Raw genomic sequence first — 19,514 nt, 5'->3', positions numbered from 1 at the left:
ATATTACCTTATAATATATATTATTTTTTTTTATTCCAATGTTATTAATTTAATATAATTAGAGTGTGAAATTTAAAATTTAAAAGTTAAAATGAAGAATCAATTATTAATTTAACGTAATTAGAGTGTGAAATTTAAAATTTAATATAAAGAATTAATAGGTTGACATGTGACATGATAGGTGACCTATAATATTGATGATGATTTTTAATATTATGACACTTATCAATAAAAGAAAAACTTATTCATTTATTATAATAGGAAGATTACGTTGAAAACTAAAACATACTCCAAATATATTTTATTAGGTTCAAAGGCTTTTACTTTGTCTCCAAATAGAGAACCATAATTAATTAAGGAACCAATGAACCAATCTTTTTTTCAACTTTTAAAACTTATTTTTTATCAAAAAAAAAAAACTAAAAATACAAAAATTCATAACTTTTTATCTTTTTTCCAATGATATAAAATTCGATTTTTTTTAACGTCAAATTCACAATATAAATCTTCGAAAATTCACAACGTGAATCTGGATTCATACGGTGAATCCGAAAAATATTTTTCACATTCACAATGTTAATATATGAATTTAGATATTTTTAGAATTTTTTTTCGATAAAGAATAAGCTCTAGAAATTGAAAAAAAGATTTGGTTACTTAAAGAATCCATAATTATAGTTCTCTATTGAACTTTTCCCTTATAACGATATATACCTTGGTTTATTAATACTTACGAAATATGCTTAAAGACAAAAAAAATTTCAACGTTTCACAGTTTGTAAATTTTTGGATTCAAAATTAAGACCTCTTACAGTTAGGCTTTAACACAAATATTAAAAATATATATTATACAATTGTGTTTTTTAGTATACATATAAAATTTAAAATTAAATACAATGTTATGTTTATAAAAAATTGAATGCTGTGAGTCACGCAAGAGGTAAGTTGAAGCCACTCTTCAGGAAGCGACGGTATGTTGGTATGAAATGAGCTAACGCCGCCAGAGCACCATCTTGCCTCCTTCTCTTTGACGTGGGGCGGTGCGTCTAGTTACGCGTTATTAGGCTAATTTAATTTAAATTTGTTTTAAAATTTTACAATAACCCAAATTGGATACTTTGTTTGATCAACAAATTGATTTTTTTTTTAATCATAAATTACTCTACAAAATTTAACATTAGTGTTCTAGTACTTTAAATTTTCTTTAAAATCAATTTCTCTAATATTTATATTGAACCAAATTTAAATGCAACTAAATTAATAGCGAACGTATATATATTCGTCCATGTTTTGCTTTCGTTGTGCAAATATACTCGCATAGACACATGCCCATCCATAATAACTTGCGTTAAAAGAACGCTAAAGACACTAAAATTGAACATAACATATGTTAGAGTTCAATTTCCTAATCGTAATATTAAAAGGCATATTTTATAGTTTATTTGTTGAACGAAAGATGCATGAATCATGTATTAGTTCCTGAATTGTATTTAAACATTTTAAAGGTTCCTTTTAATGAATAATTAATGAAGAATGTAATGATTCATGGATTGAACTTTCGCGTTGCAATCAATATGGAATAAAATTCTCTTTTTTTTTTTTTTTTTTTGGAACCGGCAAATATTATTAATAATAAAAACCATCAACCTAGCAAGACGCTAGGGGCGGGGGAAAGAGTACAAAAAGAAAATTTTTTACATGCAAATAAAAGGATTGATACACCAATCAATTCATTGAAAAGTACATTGTTTTCTCCTATATTTCATCCATAGGAACACCGTGGATTTTACCAGGTCCACCACTTTGGCAGGGGAAGTTCTTGCTTTTTTGAACACCCAATCACACTTTGCCTTCCAAAGAAACCACGTAGTCCCATAGCAAATACTAATTAAGGATCTCCTTTTCGTTTCACATAATCCCCACTGCGCTGTGAATGCCAACATCTCCTCAACGGATTCAAAGTGAATATTTGCTAGGTCACACCAGCTAAGCACCCATTCCCATACCCTTACAACCATCGGACAACGAAAAAGCACATGGGCTGTATCTTCTTCTGCATTCTCGCAATAAGAACACAGTGGGGAAGTGATCTGGATACCGCGTTTGAGGAGAGCACAAGCAATTGGGATTCTTTCCAATTTTGCCCTCCACATGAAACAGGTGACCTTCAGTGGGATTTCATGAACCCATTTTAGTGTAGTCTCCACCGTAGGTAAGTTCCATTGATCAATTTTTTTTTCTGAGTCTATCAACGTGGAATACCCCATCGCTAGCTAGGGTATTTTTGTTTCGAGATTGTACACTTAAAGAAATTAATTAGAAATGCAATCTAACAAAGAAAATTTATTTTAATATAATATATGGCAAAAATCGTTTTTGTTTATAGTTTTAGCTCCCAAGATCAGTGACGTAGCAAATATTTTATTTTAGGATAGATCAAATAGTTTTCAAAATATGAACAAATGACAAAATTCTTCAAATGATAACAAAATATAATTATATATGCATTCTAAACTAAATTTGTTTATTTAAGTTGGACACGATGTTTTCTTTTTACCAAATTTCAAATTTTAAATGGGATACATCATATCATAACCCTAATTTCTTTTAGAATTCTTTTTATTTAACTGAAATCCCCTATTATAATAAAACAGTACCTTGGTGGCCACGTGGCTTCTTCTAAGCTCCTCCCCGCATTTGTTTCCCGCTCATTTTTTCTAAGTGAAATGCCTAATATACCCCTTCCTCCTTCGAACACGATTTATAAGGATAACCTGTAAATGATACGGAATAATACTTTCCAACTTCAACCCGAGATCTCAGCTGCAAAGTTACCGAGATTTCCTTTTAATCAGCAAGATCTGCATAACTAATAAAGGTAATCTTGCGAAATCCCGCATGAAATTCGGCCTATTTGTTCTACAATTAAACTCAATCCCATGAAATCAGGAATTCCATCCTGAAATCCAAAAATAATGACTGAAATCTTATTCAAATTTACATGGTATGCTGGTATACACAACACATATTAAGGATTTTAAATAGATATGTGTAATCACATAGTATATTGGATTACAATTCCATCTACAAAGAACTTGCACCCCTTGAAATTCTTCATCGTACTCCTCTACAATCCGCCATTTTGTCACACCAATCAGAAGCAGAAGCAGGTAACCGTTTATTTCTTTGATTTCATTATGGACTAAAAGAGGTAAATCTGATTCAGGTGGCATGGTCGTTTTTCGTATGCGATGGTAATCTAGGGTTTGCAATATGGCAATTTATTTTTGATTTTTAGGTGATTGTCCGACAAAATGTCCAATCAGATGATTTATTTCGATTTTTTCTTCTACCACATTAAAAATTTAAGGTACTATCTTTCTCCCCTCATATTGTAGTTATAGGGTCTCCATTGGTATCTTTGTTGACTTTTCTTTATTGTGAAATGCTTTTTTCAGGAGATGTTTTGATTTTTTGGCGCCCAATATCTGTCCCACCAAGATCATGTTTTTTTATATATATATCATCATACATAGATATACAAAAAGCAACCTGTAAGTTCATCTCATGGCCGATAGGCATTTGTTCAAGGTGACAAAGCTCGGATGACAGATCATGAAGCAGAGGGTATTATACTTCTTGCAAATGACCTTTAATTTTGTTCTTCCGAATCTATTTTCAAATGGTGGTCTGGATTTAACTTTGATCTTTGTGGTTGTTAATGATCTTTACAGATGCAGAGTGAAAACAATGGAAAAAGGCTTCCCATCTTCAGTCTGTGAATCGGTAGTTGAATCGGTAGCTGGAAGTTATAAACAAGCCTTTAATGGAGGAAAACGACAGGTTGTAGAAGCAAGTGTCTCACCTGGTATATAAGAACGAATGCTTTCGTCAACATACAAAAAATGTGAGACTTTTTCTTTATGAATTTATTAAATCTCTTGAAATAGACATAATCAAAGTTACTTAAATTGCAGGAGACTACTTTTCAAGTTTAGGGAAAATGTTAATGACATGCATGATCTCAGATTGAGAAACTTGAGAACATCAGATCAGTTCTAAAAAGTCTGTGATTGTGAAACAAGGGAGCAGAAATTATGTACATGATTTTTGGTCACACATGGGTATAAAATTGAACATTATACATAATGTTTGACAATTTTATTAATTGTATCTTTGGCTGAAACTTGCATATCTTTGTTTTGGCTGGTACCCTTGCTTGTCTGGACAGGGATGCTCGAAATTTTAAAAAGTGTGCTACTTCTCAAATTTTTATTTTTATCTTTATTTATCGCTCGTGAAAGTATGTTGCCATTTCTGAAGTTAAAAGTTATAGAAAGTCCATTTTGATGAAGTACAATCAACATGTTTCTAGCTTTTTTATCATCACCATTTATGATTTGTTAAACATAAATATTATATATTTGTTGACTTTTGGACACTTTTATTTTCTAAATATGAATACAGATTTTAAAATACAACTAACAACAAATATAATTACCTGTTAAAGAATAAAACTGATTCTTTATTTGCACTCTTGAATCATTTGGAAGCTATTAGTCATGGGTTTCAACTAGGAATTTATCATAAACATTTAAATTGTGTTATTTATAAGGTTGTAAGGATTATGTATGCCCATATTTTAAAAAATATATATTTTCAGATGTGGGGTTTTTGATGCTAAAGATTTATGACCAAAACTTACACTTGGGATATATGCCAAATTCTAATATCTGTTTGAACCCTTTAAGTTATGAATTCTCTTTTGATCCTTTAATTTTGTCAAAGTATATCATTTAGTGAATCATGTGTTTCACTTAAAGTATTTACATATAGTCACAGTGAACTATCTATTTAACTTTCTCAAAAATAGCAGATGAAGTCATATGTTTAATAATTTGTTTTACAAGCAGAAAATAAATATTTTTTTATTGACCAAGTAAAACACTATGATAAGAAAAATGTATTCACATGTCCCTTTCCTTTTGTAATTTCTGTTTGTAGGGACTACATGGAGGCAGAAAGGTTTCATGTTAAGCTATTCAACTTTAATTGTACAACCAACCAACAGGAAAAGCTTACAAAGTAAGAAAAATGTAATTACCTTTCCCTTTCGTATTTTTAGTGTTTAGCAAAGCATCAGGGAAAACTTTAACAGAGTAACTCTAGACGTTTTATGAGAGTGAATAATTTAAAATAGAGGTTTTAAACATTTTTTAAGATATTCGACTTAAGCTTAATGGGTTTAAGCTTTTATTTTGGGATCTTGAAAAAGGTTTAACTTTGTGATTGATTGTCATAAGTTCCATATTTTGGTTGATTTTAGGATTTATTGGTGCTTCTGGCTATTTTATTGAAGATGAAAGAGGATATGGATGTCGAAAATCAATTGTTGCTGGTGTGATAAAAATCATAAAGGGCAAAATAGTCAGTAACTTGGACACATGTTATTTTTTGATATTTTTGATTAAATTTTTTTTCCATTTGTCATTTTCTCATTTTTTTTTTATCTTTTCTTAATTAACAATCATATTTACACCTCAATTAATAATTGTCTTGATTGAAAATAACTAATAAATTACAACATTAGTAGTCATATATTATTTAATATGCCTTTTAAATTTTAAATTTCAAATTTAAATAAATTATTGTTTAAACTTTCATATTAAAATTTTTGATTTATAAAAATAAATCTGTGCATCGTAATTCATTATACATTTAATCAATATATAACGAAATTTGTGTATCTGTATATGTGTGTCTGCATGTATAATTCAGAAAAAAAAAAAAAAAAAAAAAAAAAAAAAAAAAAAAACATATACATATGTGTGTCTGCTCCTATGTATGTCTGTGTATCTGTATCTGCATGTGTTCTACCATCTGCATGTAATGACCGCAACAAAATTTACTTAAATAATTTAACTGCATGTACTAAATGATGATTTCACTTTGAAAATCCGTTTAATCAAGTCATGGATCCTTAAATGGTTCAATAATGAAGATGATTTTTTTTCCATTATGTTATTTTAATGGATGAACAAGTATTTTACAAACAAATTTTTTATATTTTTGTTTTTATATTTATAAAGTCCATAAATATATTATATTTTACTTTTGAAATTGATGTTCAGTTGATTTATTATCGTTGGCATGATAAAGAGCAATCTACATAATGCAGCTTGGTATAATGAAGCTTTACCAATTGTATTACCAAAGATTATGAAAAAATTATTACATCCAATCAATTTGATCTTTCCAGATCAATTTAAAAGACTTAGATTTATAAATGTCACAGTGATAAATACATAAAAACCATGACTTCATTTGTTCATAGGTTATTACTTTTTACTTGAATCATTTAATTATGCTTTTTATTGGTCAAAAACCTCTAAAAGAAATATGTTCATCGTTATTCATTATACATTTAATCAGTAGATAATGAAATATGTGTATCTGTATATGTGTGTGTGCAATCACCATGAACGATTAAAGAGTAAAAAGTAATGGTTTTAAAAATCTTCATTTGTAGTTAAATACTTATCATTTATTGTGTAATTAAATACTTACAAATCAAAAACTTATTTAAAAATATAATATAAGTTTTCTAACTTAATGATATATTATTTATTACATAATTAAATTTAAAATTTTATTTAACATTAACACCCGTGATTCCACGAGTTTTCGCCTGTTTATATGTGTAGACCAAGGCTCCTATGGCTATATGGCTACACCCTAGCAAAGATTACAAACTTGTCCTTGACCACTTTTCTAACATTAACCCAAAAAATTGATATAAGAAATAATTATGGATTTTTTAAATGACACTATGCAAAAGACTATTGACCTCATGCTACTCCTACTACCTATCTTTTTATTTATTTATAATTTTATTTGTTTTTTTCTTCTTCACTCCTTGTAAGAAGCACCGACTCTCATGAATTGTTGGAAGGAAGGGAGGTGAGTTGACGCAAAACCGACCATCATTTTCCGTTTTCTTCTCCGGAACAAATTCATCGAAACCTCCCCATGTGGGACTTATTTTCCCAATTCACTCTAAAATTATTTACATCTTATCTCCTTTAGCTTTTTATCTTGATCAGATTTACTCCTTAACTAAATATGACCTTAGACTTATAGCGAAGAATTTACGAGTATTATGGTGTACATGTATATATTTAAAAACTTTATTAATAATGTAAAAAGCTTTTAAAGAAAGGAAATATTGTTATTTTAACGAATCATGTTTGACTAATTAAGTTTTACTTTATTTTTAACGGCAAGCAAACTAGAAAGCACTCGATCAACCATAGAGATGCAACTGCAAGCATGACTTATACGACTTATTAAGTCATTAAATGTGAAAAAAGACACCAAAATGCATGTCTTATAATGATTAAGATAGCAAAAATATTATCATATTCAGTTAAATAAGTTTACTTGATAAAAAATAATTATTTATATTTTAAATGCAATAAAGAGTTAAAAATGTCATGTGAGTGCTTCTCCTTTTTAGGACTGTTCACTATTCGGATAAAACCGAATTATCCAATTGGACAATTTTGATTGGACTATTTGGTTCGGATATTCGGATTTTTGGATTGGTTTTCAACAAAACCGAATTATTATTTTGGATTTTGGATTGGTTTTGGTTTATAAAATAAGAGTCGAATAGTCCAAAAAAACCGAATAAACATTTGTATTTACCTATTTATAATATATATCTATAGTTATTTATTTATTTTGTAATTTATTTTTTCAAATAGGTTCAAAACGTTTCACTGATAAAAAAAACATTAATATGCATTTTCTCTCAAAAGTTTTGTATCTATAAAATACTTAACTATATCTTCTTATTAGTTGTTTATAAATTTCAAATCAAAACAAAATATTTGTTTTTTGTTTCTTGTGTAAAGTTGGGTAATACTATAATGAGTAAATTACACGAACGGTCCCTATGGTTTAGGGTAATTTGCACGTTTGGTCCCTAACTTAGTTTTTTAACTCGGAAGGTCCCTACTGTTTGTTTTTGTTACGCGTTTGGTCCCTTTCTTACCTAAAAAGACTATTCTGCCCTTGATTTTTTAATTTTTTTAAATAAACACATCCCCGCCCTCACCTTACCTTACATACCTCACCATTTTTCCCTATTAAAATAATAGTCTTTTTAGGTAAGATAGGGACCCACAAAAACAAATTGTAGGGACCAAGTGTGTAACAAAAACAAACAGTAGGGAACTTCCGAGTTAAAAAAATAAGTTAGGGACCAAACGTGCAAATTACCCAAAACCATAGGGACCATTTATGTAATTTACTCTATTATAATTATATGTTGTTTTAAAATGTTTCGGTTTTGAAAACCGAATTATAAAAACCGATCCAACCGAATTGTAATTGGATCGGATCGGATTTGAATTTAATTTGGACAATTCGGATCCATGTTTTGAAAACCGAAATCAATTTGGATTTACTTGATTGGATCGGATCAAACCGATCCATCCAAACGAACACCCCTAGTCCTTTTAGCAATTGGGATGCAAATCCAACCCTTTGATCGTCACAATATTCCAAATTCTTGATTTGTCTACGTGATCCAACGGATTGTGACTTTGGGATAATAAATCTCTTCATGCTCTTTCGGCCTACAAGCCAAAAATGACTTCAATGTACTCCCTTTTTAGAGCTTGGAGTCGAAGGACTTTCGTATGAGGAATTTCAGGGTTGTAAATCATGGGGTTTTTTGGTGGAGTTTGAGAAGGAACTCCAAGTCGTTCATCTATCATCTTTTGCATTTCCTTCTTATTACTTTCTTACATATCATTGATAAGCTTTTGAATAACCTCAGGCATGATTGGTTGCAATTATAATTTGCTCCTATATTGCCCTTATTGTTTTTTTTTGGGAGATCGACTACCTCTAGATGGATTTGAACCTTGCCCATCTTGTTTCTACTTAAAGCCACTCATTGTGCTCACCATTTTCTATATAAGTTTCAAATTCAACACTCCATATTTCCCTATATGTTATAAGAAGTGATACTCAAATCGTGTAGCATGTTACGGCATAACATTTTCGTTAAACATGCAATTCTGGCATATATAAAGAACAAATATGACCAAAGTGCCACTAATAGTTGTCATAAGGCACTCATTCCTTTTTTACTCCTCACAGTTGAAACCTAGGTGTGGAAAGTCTAAATCTAATTCGTTCAATTTATAACCTTTGATACCAACTTATGACACTATGTCTTATAAACATTTTTAAACCGTTCTAAAAGTTACATATATGTAATAATGTCCAATCTTTAAAACTTTTTATCCCAATAAAAATACTTTGGACTGCAAGTCCATCACAAGTGTTACAAATCCATGGTGAAACTTAAAATTACAAAAGCTAAGTTCAAGTAAAAAAAATATATATACAAACTAGGCAAATGTTTGTGGGTTGTGCAAGTTAAAAAATATTGTTTAAAATAGTTATTTTATTGACATAAATACCGACATAATAATTATTCTATTAACTTTATATTTATAATCTGGATTATCTTGAACAATATATACTTAATGTTCTTCACCCGCTGCTTGCACATAAATAAAACTGAATATAATTTTCGATATAGTGTTGTTCTTAATAATTGTTATGATCGATTAATTTAAAATTTACTTATATGACCATCTTTTACATAATAATTATTCCACTAACTTTATATTTATAATCTGAATTATCTCGAACAATATATACTTAATGTTTTTCACCCGCTGCTTGCACATAAATAAAAACCAAATATAATTTTCGATATAGTGTTGTTCTTAATAATTGTTATGATCGATTAATTTAAAATTTACTTATATGACCATCTTTTACTTAATAATTATTCCACTAACTTTATATTTATAATCTGAATTATCTTGAACAATATATACTTAATGTTCTTCACCCGCTGCTTGCACATAAATAAAACTGAATATAATTTTCGATATCGTGTTGTTCTTAATAATTGTTATGATCGATTAATTTAAAATTTACTTATATGACCATCTTTTACTTTTGATGATAGATATAGATATAAATAAATTTTAGTTGATTTTTAACTATTATTGTAAAAAAATAGTTTATTGATAGTATTTTAATTAATTTGACAATTTTATTGAGGTTTGTATTCAACACGTTTAAACATTTAACTATCTAAAAAAATATATTTGATCATTTTTTAAGTTTATTTTAGATTTTGGTTTATATTTTAAAACCAATACTATATTTAAATTAATAAATTAAATATATTATATTAATAATTTTAAAAAATTTATATAAACATTGTACTAAACATCATATGTAAATTAAACAACTAAATATATTATAATAATATTTCAATAATCTACCATATTAATGATAATATTTTATTTAATAAGTTTAATAATTGAAAAGACATGAGTTTCCAATCAATATAATAAAAGTATATATATATATATATATATATATATATATATATATATATATATATATATATATATATCATGATTCTTATATATGACAAATACCAAAAAACATAAAATTAATATAAGTTTACTAATAGAAAAAACATCAAATCATATATTCCAAAATTTGTATTCAATAAACATATTACACAGCAATAAAATCATACAAAAATAATACATATAACAAAAATAATAAAATTCTCATTTTTATGTAAGAAAGCCTATTTCTTCAACCATTTCAAACAAATGAACTTTATGTAGGAAAATCTTACATGGCTATACTTCTAGGAAAATCTTACACAGGTATACTTCTAGTATAGCCAGAGATATATCAATAAGGGAAAAATAAAAAGTCATTAATAAATAAAACTAACTTTAGCAACATGAAAGTTCATTTAGTTAATTAATTAGAAGATATAAGTTAAAGACTCTTGAGTGGTTATTATTAATTGTTTGAAAGTTGAGAGATTGTGTTGGTTTCAAATTAATATTGTAGAAGTATATGACATATGTTAAATCATATTCATTTGGATAACCTTTTTGATAATATTTGTTTTAAAGGTAAAGATGGTTATAAATAGACAATAGATTATCATTTCTAAACATTAATATCATGTTTCGGATAAATATAATAAGACAAAACAATGCATAAACCTCTAAACTCAGGAGCAGAATTTATGTGTAAAAAAGGAGAGAAAAAGATGCATTCATAGCCAACATATTTGGGAGAGATATAGGATATATCATTCTTTATAAGTACACCTACAATTCTGGAGCTTTGTGGCTAATTTTGGTGAAGAAAAACACTAAAGACACATCTAGAGAGAGGATTGAGGGGTTTTGATACAAAATATAAGTGTGTTTTTCATAAAAAACGGTCAAGAGAAGCGTTAAAAAATATCAAGTTTATTTTTAATTTATAACAAGACCAAACCATATAGGATTCATTTATAGAGGTTATAATGAAATAAAAACAACCAAAGAGTTTTTACAATGACAATCTTTGAAGCCTTTGAACTCACTTGATTTTGGGGTGTTGATGAAGATAGCAAAAGTTAAAGAATATGGCTTCTATATGTGTATCCACCATCAAGAGTAAGACACTTGGAATGCTAGTTCCTTCTTGTATTCTTGATTTTCTTAAGCTTTTAAGTGTTTAACTCAAATAAGCACTAAATGAGACAACTCTAGGAAGCTTTAATCACAAAAGTAAAGCAACAAACTTCAAAAGAGTGAGAGAACTTCGTGTTTACGGTTTTAGAGAGAAAGAAGAGAAGAATCTAAGACCAAAAACTAGCTCAAAACTCATGTAAGGCACTCCTTTAAATACTCCATGCAAAGTAAGGCCTAACCATTAAAATACACTAAAGTAATTGCTAGTAGAATAAGCATGGGAGACAAGGTATTGATGTTGACAAACAACCTCCACACCTCCAAAGAAGTTTCGACCATACCTTTAAAATGAAGAAAGATTCTTCATTTTTTGTAAACTCAAAGTTTATAAAATATAAACTTTGTCTTTAGGTAAAAGAAAAAAGAATCCAACTAGTCCAAAAGGTTGTGCATGACTTAGTAATTCATACCATATGAAATAATAATTAGTTATACTCTCTTATAATTATTATTTGCACAAAACAATAATTATTACATAATTGAATACAATAACTGATATTATTTATTAATAATCATATTAATAATAAATATACAAAATGTTTCAATTTGATAAAGGTGTGACACTATAGGATCATATATTATTAGTAATGTCACTTAATAATGATTATTGAGCATATAGATTCAACAATCCCCCACTTGCACAAGATTCATTACAAACCGACATAGACAGTAGCTGGCGTCTAGCAATGGGCTACTGCCCATAACAATATATGAAGGGTGTCATCTCATTAACAGCCAATTCCATGAGCTCTAAGCTATAATTGTTACTGAATGTGTGGTATCACTTATTCCTTTGTCTCAAACATCATGTTGAACATGAGATATGGATCACGATCAATCTCATTTAGTGTTCAACTTTTAGTAAGGCCTTAGATGTCTAACTCTCAATGAATAATAGGGACAAATCCCATCTTGACTACATACGCCTAACAATGTAGTTCATGTCATACCCAACAATGGCCATTATGACCGCATATAATGGAACAACGTTAAACCATGTCAAAGCACAACAATTCCTACACTTCAAGTCCCAAATATGTATCTCAGGTCTAAGAATACAAAGATACAACAATGATCAAAAAATAACTCATAACTATGATTCATAAAGTAATTTTGATGCGAGTCAGGTCCAATACTTATTCTCGTAATAAAGTATCTAAGAAGTTGGTAGCAGCTCTTGCTATTCTCATCTCCATGAGAATCAACCGATCCATGCATATTAGTCTTACCTCATAGATGCTCCCACAACTATGAACGACTATGGACATTTAGAATAAACTATTTATTCAAGGATTTAAACATGCTAATATATAACACAAAAATTATTTAAAGAAAGACTCATATCCAATATATCAATTCATTACAATCTATGTTGCTTGTATTGTTCCAATATCCGAATACTAAATTTCAATCAAATACATCTACTTATATCAACAAGGCCCTATACAACCAACTTAACTTTCATGCTTTAGCTAATGAAGGATCTTTGGTAAGTAGATTTAACAAATTTGATTTGTATAAACTTTGCGAATACAAACATTTTCATATATATATATATATATATATATATATATATATATATATATATATATAGAGAGAGAGAGAGAGAGAGAGATAACTATTGAGAATGTATTAGATGCTTAAGTATGACTTAGATACCAATACTTGTGTAATGAGATTATTCATAGTCATAATTAACTATACATTAAGCATCTTTGTATGTGATTCTCCAAACCACAATGTACTCTAATTCTGATGTGTAACTATAATTAAAATCTACATGGAAACACTATCCATGTAACTTTCTCCTTCATTCATAATGAGGACACGCCCAATTTTGATTGAGAGTCATTTCAATTTATTTGGAAGTTCTAGATGTGTAAAAGCTTAAACATAACTTTCTTTCAAATACTTCGTAGATTAGGAATATTTCCTTAGTTCTCGCAAGTACTTTAGAATGTTACTTTAAGTCACACCATGACTTATTCTTGGATTATACTGGTATCATTCGACATGCTCGAAGAATATAACTTATCTAAGCTTTATGCATAATTATGACATATATGATTAATCCAATTGCAACAACATATGGAATATAATTATATTATTTAGTTCAAAACATTGTACTAGGATTTTGATGGATGCCCAAAATCATGGCATGCGGTATTTCACAATATAACTCTCTCAGATTCCTTTATCTTAAGATCTTTAAGATCATTGATAGTTAATGCGGTTTTAACTAATCCGTTAAGTTGTCATGATCTATCTATATAGATCCTTATTCCAAGAATTAGTATGCCGACTATATATAAGACTAAGAATGTTACCACACTCCCACTAGCTTTGTACAAAACATAAGAGTCTTCTTGATTTATAATTAAATCACACTATGTAATTATCTTATAAGAAAGAAGATTCTTACTTTAGGATGTTAATACCTTTTATTGTTTCTAAAACATTAATTTACTAAAGTCTTGGATCCAAGTAACGAAACAAGTAAATGATTAGGTGGTCTTTATCCCATAAACTTGATCAAATTCGGTAGGTAGCGATTGCCAATTGCATACGATATGTAACTCCTAGATAAAGGGATCCTAAACAACTATTGCTTAGGTGACCTTTATCACACAAGATTCCGATCAAGCTATCCTACTTGAAACAACTTGTAGTGTTGCAACTAACCAGTGACAAGGTGACCCTTTAGGCACCAGAAACTACAAACTTACCCCGGACATCATAAGAAAATCCAAATAACCAGGTGATCCTGTGCCACTAAGACCATACAAATGATATCAAGTGTTCTTTAAAAGGACGATAAAGACTTGCATTTTTAAGAAAATGTTTTATACATGTTTTAAAATTATAGTTATAAAAACATGGTCTTATGAATATTGCATGCATCCAACAATTCATGTATCATTTTGTAAAATTCATATCACTTGTTATGAGGTTCTTTAGGTGTCAAATAACACTTCATTTTATTTTCCATTAGTTGTGTGACAACCTGAAATTTATCCCGTCACAGTAAACCCTTTTCCGCTAATAAAACTCGCCTTATTAAATTGTTCCATTAACCTTTTGGATTAGGTTAATTAAATTGGGACTTTAATTATGACTTCATGAGTGTCCAAACGAATTAGAAACACGTGAAACATCCTCGGTATCCCTTTGAAAAGTTTTTAGTTTACGACCAAGTCAAATTACGACCATTTAATCGGTTACGACCATAAGCCCCGTTTAACGTCGGTACCGGGTAGATTTCCACCGGGCCACAAACTCAAACCCCTATATAAGGTTGAGGGAACCTCATTTACACCCTTTCCACTCTCTCTCTCTCTACTCTCTCTCTCTCTCTACAAAGCTGATTTTGACCCAAAAACGCCTCTTTCGAGCTCCATAATCGTAAGTAATCTATCCTAGCTTGTTGTTTAGCTTGATATACATGCAAATTCATGTTTAAATCATCCAAAAGCCTCAAAGTTATGTGTTTATGGCCCAAGAACACTCTTGGACCGCAAACACCCATAAATGGGGTTTTGAAGCCCCAAAACCCTTCCGAATCACTCCTAGTGCTTAGCTATGACTTAGGGACTTGCATGTACGAGTTTGGAACACCAAAACTTGTCATTTGGGGAGTAAACATGAGTTTACCGCCCAAGAACATTCTTGGACCGTAAACCCCTCTTCATATGTTGTGAACACCATTTAAGGTGTTAAATTGCCCCTTAAACACCTCCTATGGCTTGAGTTAATGTCTAGAATCAACCACCATTGAAGTAGGGACCTTAAACATTAAATAAACCATGACCATGAGAGATTATGGCCGTAAACCCCCCAAGGATTGGTCCCTGGGCCGTAAACTCCCTTAAGAAGGTCAAATGATGCCCTAACTCCCCCCACATGACTTGGAATAATGCATAGAACCTTGTATTCTTTCATTTAAGACCTTAAAACATGAAGTGAGGGGAAAAGTAAGAGTTTACGGCCGTAAACTCTATGTTTATAGCCGTAAACTCCCATAAATGGTCCATTTGAGGACTTAACCACTTCCTATGCCCTAGAATTGAACCTAGCCTAATTCCACAAATGTTATAAGACCTTTGATCAATCAAGAACACACCACCCATGAGTTTACGGCCGTAAACTCATGGGGATATGGTCATTGGGCCGAAATCTCCTCTAAGAATTTACTCTTGAAGAGTAAACTCCCTAACTAGGCCATACACCCCCTTATTGCAACCAAATAGCCTCCTAGCACTTGACCAAAGTGTTTTTCCGCACATTAGGATACTTATGTGTGTTTAATTAGTGTAATAATCACTAATTATATGTAAACATATTTCTTCATATGTTACTAGGTCATTAAGTGTGTTCAAGTCTTTACTTGACACCGAGCACTCAACCGACACCTCCATCCGATTTTAGTCTTTTTAATAAAACTCATTATTTATTATAAAGACATGGAGTTTATATAATGTTTAACAACTTTTAAACCATTTTAAATATTTTACAGTTGGCTATTTATAAGTTTTGTAGTAAAACCATTTTTAACAAAAAAATCTATTTTTAATCGGTAAACCGGTAACCAGTAAAAACGTTTTTATAAACATCTTATGTTATCCTTTAAATATTTTTTACTCAAACTCCAAGTGATATTATCTTATTTTAAAATGTTGTTTGACATGTAAAACTCATTTTCATACACAAAACAAAACATACAATAACATAAAAATAAATATTACATGCATGCATTATAATGTGTATAAACCAAACCATATCTAGTAATCATTTTTGTGAGTCATCACAATAATTATTAAGTCTTTCCTAAAGAATTAAAGGACACTTCAAAAAGTCTTCAAACTCTCACTTGCCAAGTCAATTCTTACTTGTAAAACAACTTCAAATCTCCATGTTGTAAAAGTTGTTACACTTAAACCGTTAAGACTATAATTAAGCCTAAAACCAAAAGTATAAGCTTATGATTGGGATTATGGTCTCAAATGGTTAAGTCATCTTCAATATGGTCATTTCTTCATCTTGTTACATTTATAAATAAATACAACTAGTCTAACTAATTTATTATAACAAATCAACAAATGAAGAAAATATCAATTTATCTATTACATCTTATGAAGAAATAAATATCAACCAAACACAACATGAAGATCCAAATGACTTGTTTATACACAAAAAAAACATATTAAATATTATAACAAACAACTATTTGTTTTTTCTAAGGCAACTTTTATATAACTAAAATGCATGAAAAATGATTATACATAAAAATAGACAGTTTTAACCAAAAAGTTTTCAAAAAAGACAAATATAGATTTTTCTTAACCAAAAGAAATTCATGATTGTTATTCAAAAACCAAAGATTATCAAACATAAAAAATCATTATAACATATAAAAGATGACAATGATACCACTGATGGGTTTTGATACCTAACATAGGTGTGTTTTTCATAAAAACCGTTCAACGAAAGGATTAAAAATAAAAAAAAGTTTATTTTTAATTTTTAACAAAACTAAACCATCTAGGATCCATTTATAGAGGTTAGAATGAAATAAAAACAACCAAAGAGTTTTTAGAATGACAACCTTTGAAGCCTTTGAACCCACTTGGTTTTGAGGTTTTGATGAAGATAACAAAAATCAAAGAATATGGTTTCTCTATGTGTATGCACCATCAAGAGTAAGGCACTTGGAATGCTAGTTTATTCTTGTATTGTTGAGTGTCTTAAGCCTTTAAGTGCTTGACTCAAATAAGCACTAAAGGAGACAACTCAAGGAAGCTTTAATCACCAAAGTAAAGCACCAAACTTCAAAAGAGTGAGAGCACTTCATGTTTACATTTTTAGAGAGAAAGAAGATAAGAATAAAAAACCAAAAAACTAGCTAAACACATGCAAGGCAGTCCTTTAAATTCTCCATGCAAAATAAGACCTAACCATTTAAATACTTTAAAGTAATGGCTAGTAGAATAAGCATGGGAGATAAGGTATTGAGGTTGACAAGCAACCTCCACACCTCCAAACAAGTTTCAGCCATACCTTTAAAATGAAGAAAGATTATTCAATTTTTATAAACTCAAAGTTTATAAAATATAAAATTTGTCTTTAGGTAAAACACAAAAGAATCCAACTATCGATTTCGTGTCGGGTTTCGGGTTAAAGTTTAAACCTTATAAATATGTTGTGTCATGTAGGTTTGAGACATTTTAAATGTTGAAAAGTAAGAGTCATGGAAGAAAAAAATGAAAAAAATGAAATGCAGGAGTTGAGAGGTGGAACGGAAAAAAATTATACTAGTAACTTTTGAACGCAAAAATGGAAAGATTTAAGAGTTATGAAGAAAATGAGATAAGTAGTGAGGAGGAGTAAAATTAAGTCACTTTGAAAGTTTGAATTTTACTGTTAATTCTTGAATTTGGGCCGCTTTAAATGTATAATATTGAAAATATTTCTAAAAATATGAAATATATATATACATATATATATATATATATATATATATATATATATATATATATATAATTAAACGGGTCATCTTCGAGTCATCTTCGAGTTGAAAGTCTTGACCCTAACCCTACCCGTTTAATTATCGTGTCGTGTCGTGTCAACCCGTGTACATAAACGGGTCGAAATCTCTGACCCTAACCCACTAACTTCGTGTCGGGTTGTCGTGTCGTGCCAAATTTTGCCAGGTCTAATTACAACTAATATTGATGCGAAATAACCCACTTCTTCACCTCTTCATATTTGAATCGTAAGCGATTGAACTACATGAAAGATTTTTGTGAAAAAATACTACTAATATAGCTATTATTCCAAGAAAAAAACTGTATTGCAATATGTAGATCGTAAACACTTGAACTACATGAAAGTTTTTTATGATAAAATACTACTCATATGTCTATTGTTCAAAGAGAAAACTATATTGCAATATATGAATCACAAAACCTTCAACCATATGAAACCTTTTTGTGAGAAAAGAGTACTAATATAGCTATACACACACACACACACACACACATATATATATATATATATATATATATATATATATATATATATATAAGGAGAGAATGTAAAAAGTTAATGAAAATTTATAAATAATATAAATGCGATTAGTTAAGTAATGTAAAAGATTATATAGGTTTCAAATCGATATGGTATCTCTACCCATATGAGTTTAATTGACCTCCTTTATGAGAGATAGATAGATGCTTCAACTCCATCTAAATTCTCAAAAGAGTATCTTCATGCTAGTGACAAGAAGTCAAAGACTAATAACAGGGTCTTCTAAGCTTAGCACCTAATCCAAGAATACCCGAGAATTAACAATAGAATATGTAAGAGAAAAATATTTTGTAAGCTATATGGGTTATATATATATATATATATATATATATATATATTTAAAAGAGAAATCTTGATTTTAATCTTATGACATGCCTAATGTAATATATGAAATGCATGACCACAATCCGATGTAATATTGGATAACTAATACCCCTATGTTGGGCCTTGATTTCATTATTTTCATACGTTTTTGTTAGGTTATGTAACGATTCTATTTTTATACATAGAGTCTAGTTACAATTTTGACACTCCATGTTGTAACATCCGGACTCTCAAGTATAATATTTATACATTTATTTTTTAGTTGTTGAGCACCTCGACGAGTTGGATGCCCCAACTCGTCGAGTAAAGGCGGATTGACCATGTGGGTTTTATGACCAACTCGACGAGTTGGCGCTGTGAGAGGAAACCCTAATTCTCCAAGGTTTGGTCCTATGTAAAGGACCTTAAGCCCTCATTTCCGCTTCCCCAGCCACCTTATTCCCCTGTGTGAAACCCTAA

At 29.7% G+C, this 19,514-nt stretch overlaps 1 protein-coding gene across 1 annotated transcript; it reads right to left on the bottom strand.

The window, feature by feature from the left end:
* Positions 1 to 1,730: 1,730 nt before the first annotated feature.
* Positions 1,731 to 2,267, bottom strand: LOC145049930 (uncharacterized). Its single transcript, XM_078998264.1, has one exon. The coding sequence runs from the start codon at positions 2,265 to 2,267 to the stop codon at positions 1,731 to 1,733; it is 537 nt and encodes a 178-aa protein (XP_078854390.1).
* Positions 2,268 to 19,514: the final 17,247 nt, after the last annotated feature.

This window comes from Lactuca serriola, chromosome 5, assembly GCF_051521515.1.
Source record: "Lactuca serriola cultivar US96UC23 chromosome 5, Lser_US96UC23_V15, whole genome shotgun sequence".
In the NCBI taxonomy this organism is placed as follows: domain Eukaryota; kingdom Viridiplantae; phylum Streptophyta; class Magnoliopsida; order Asterales; family Asteraceae; genus Lactuca; species Lactuca serriola.
This window is presented reverse-complemented; position numbering and strand designations above follow the sequence as displayed.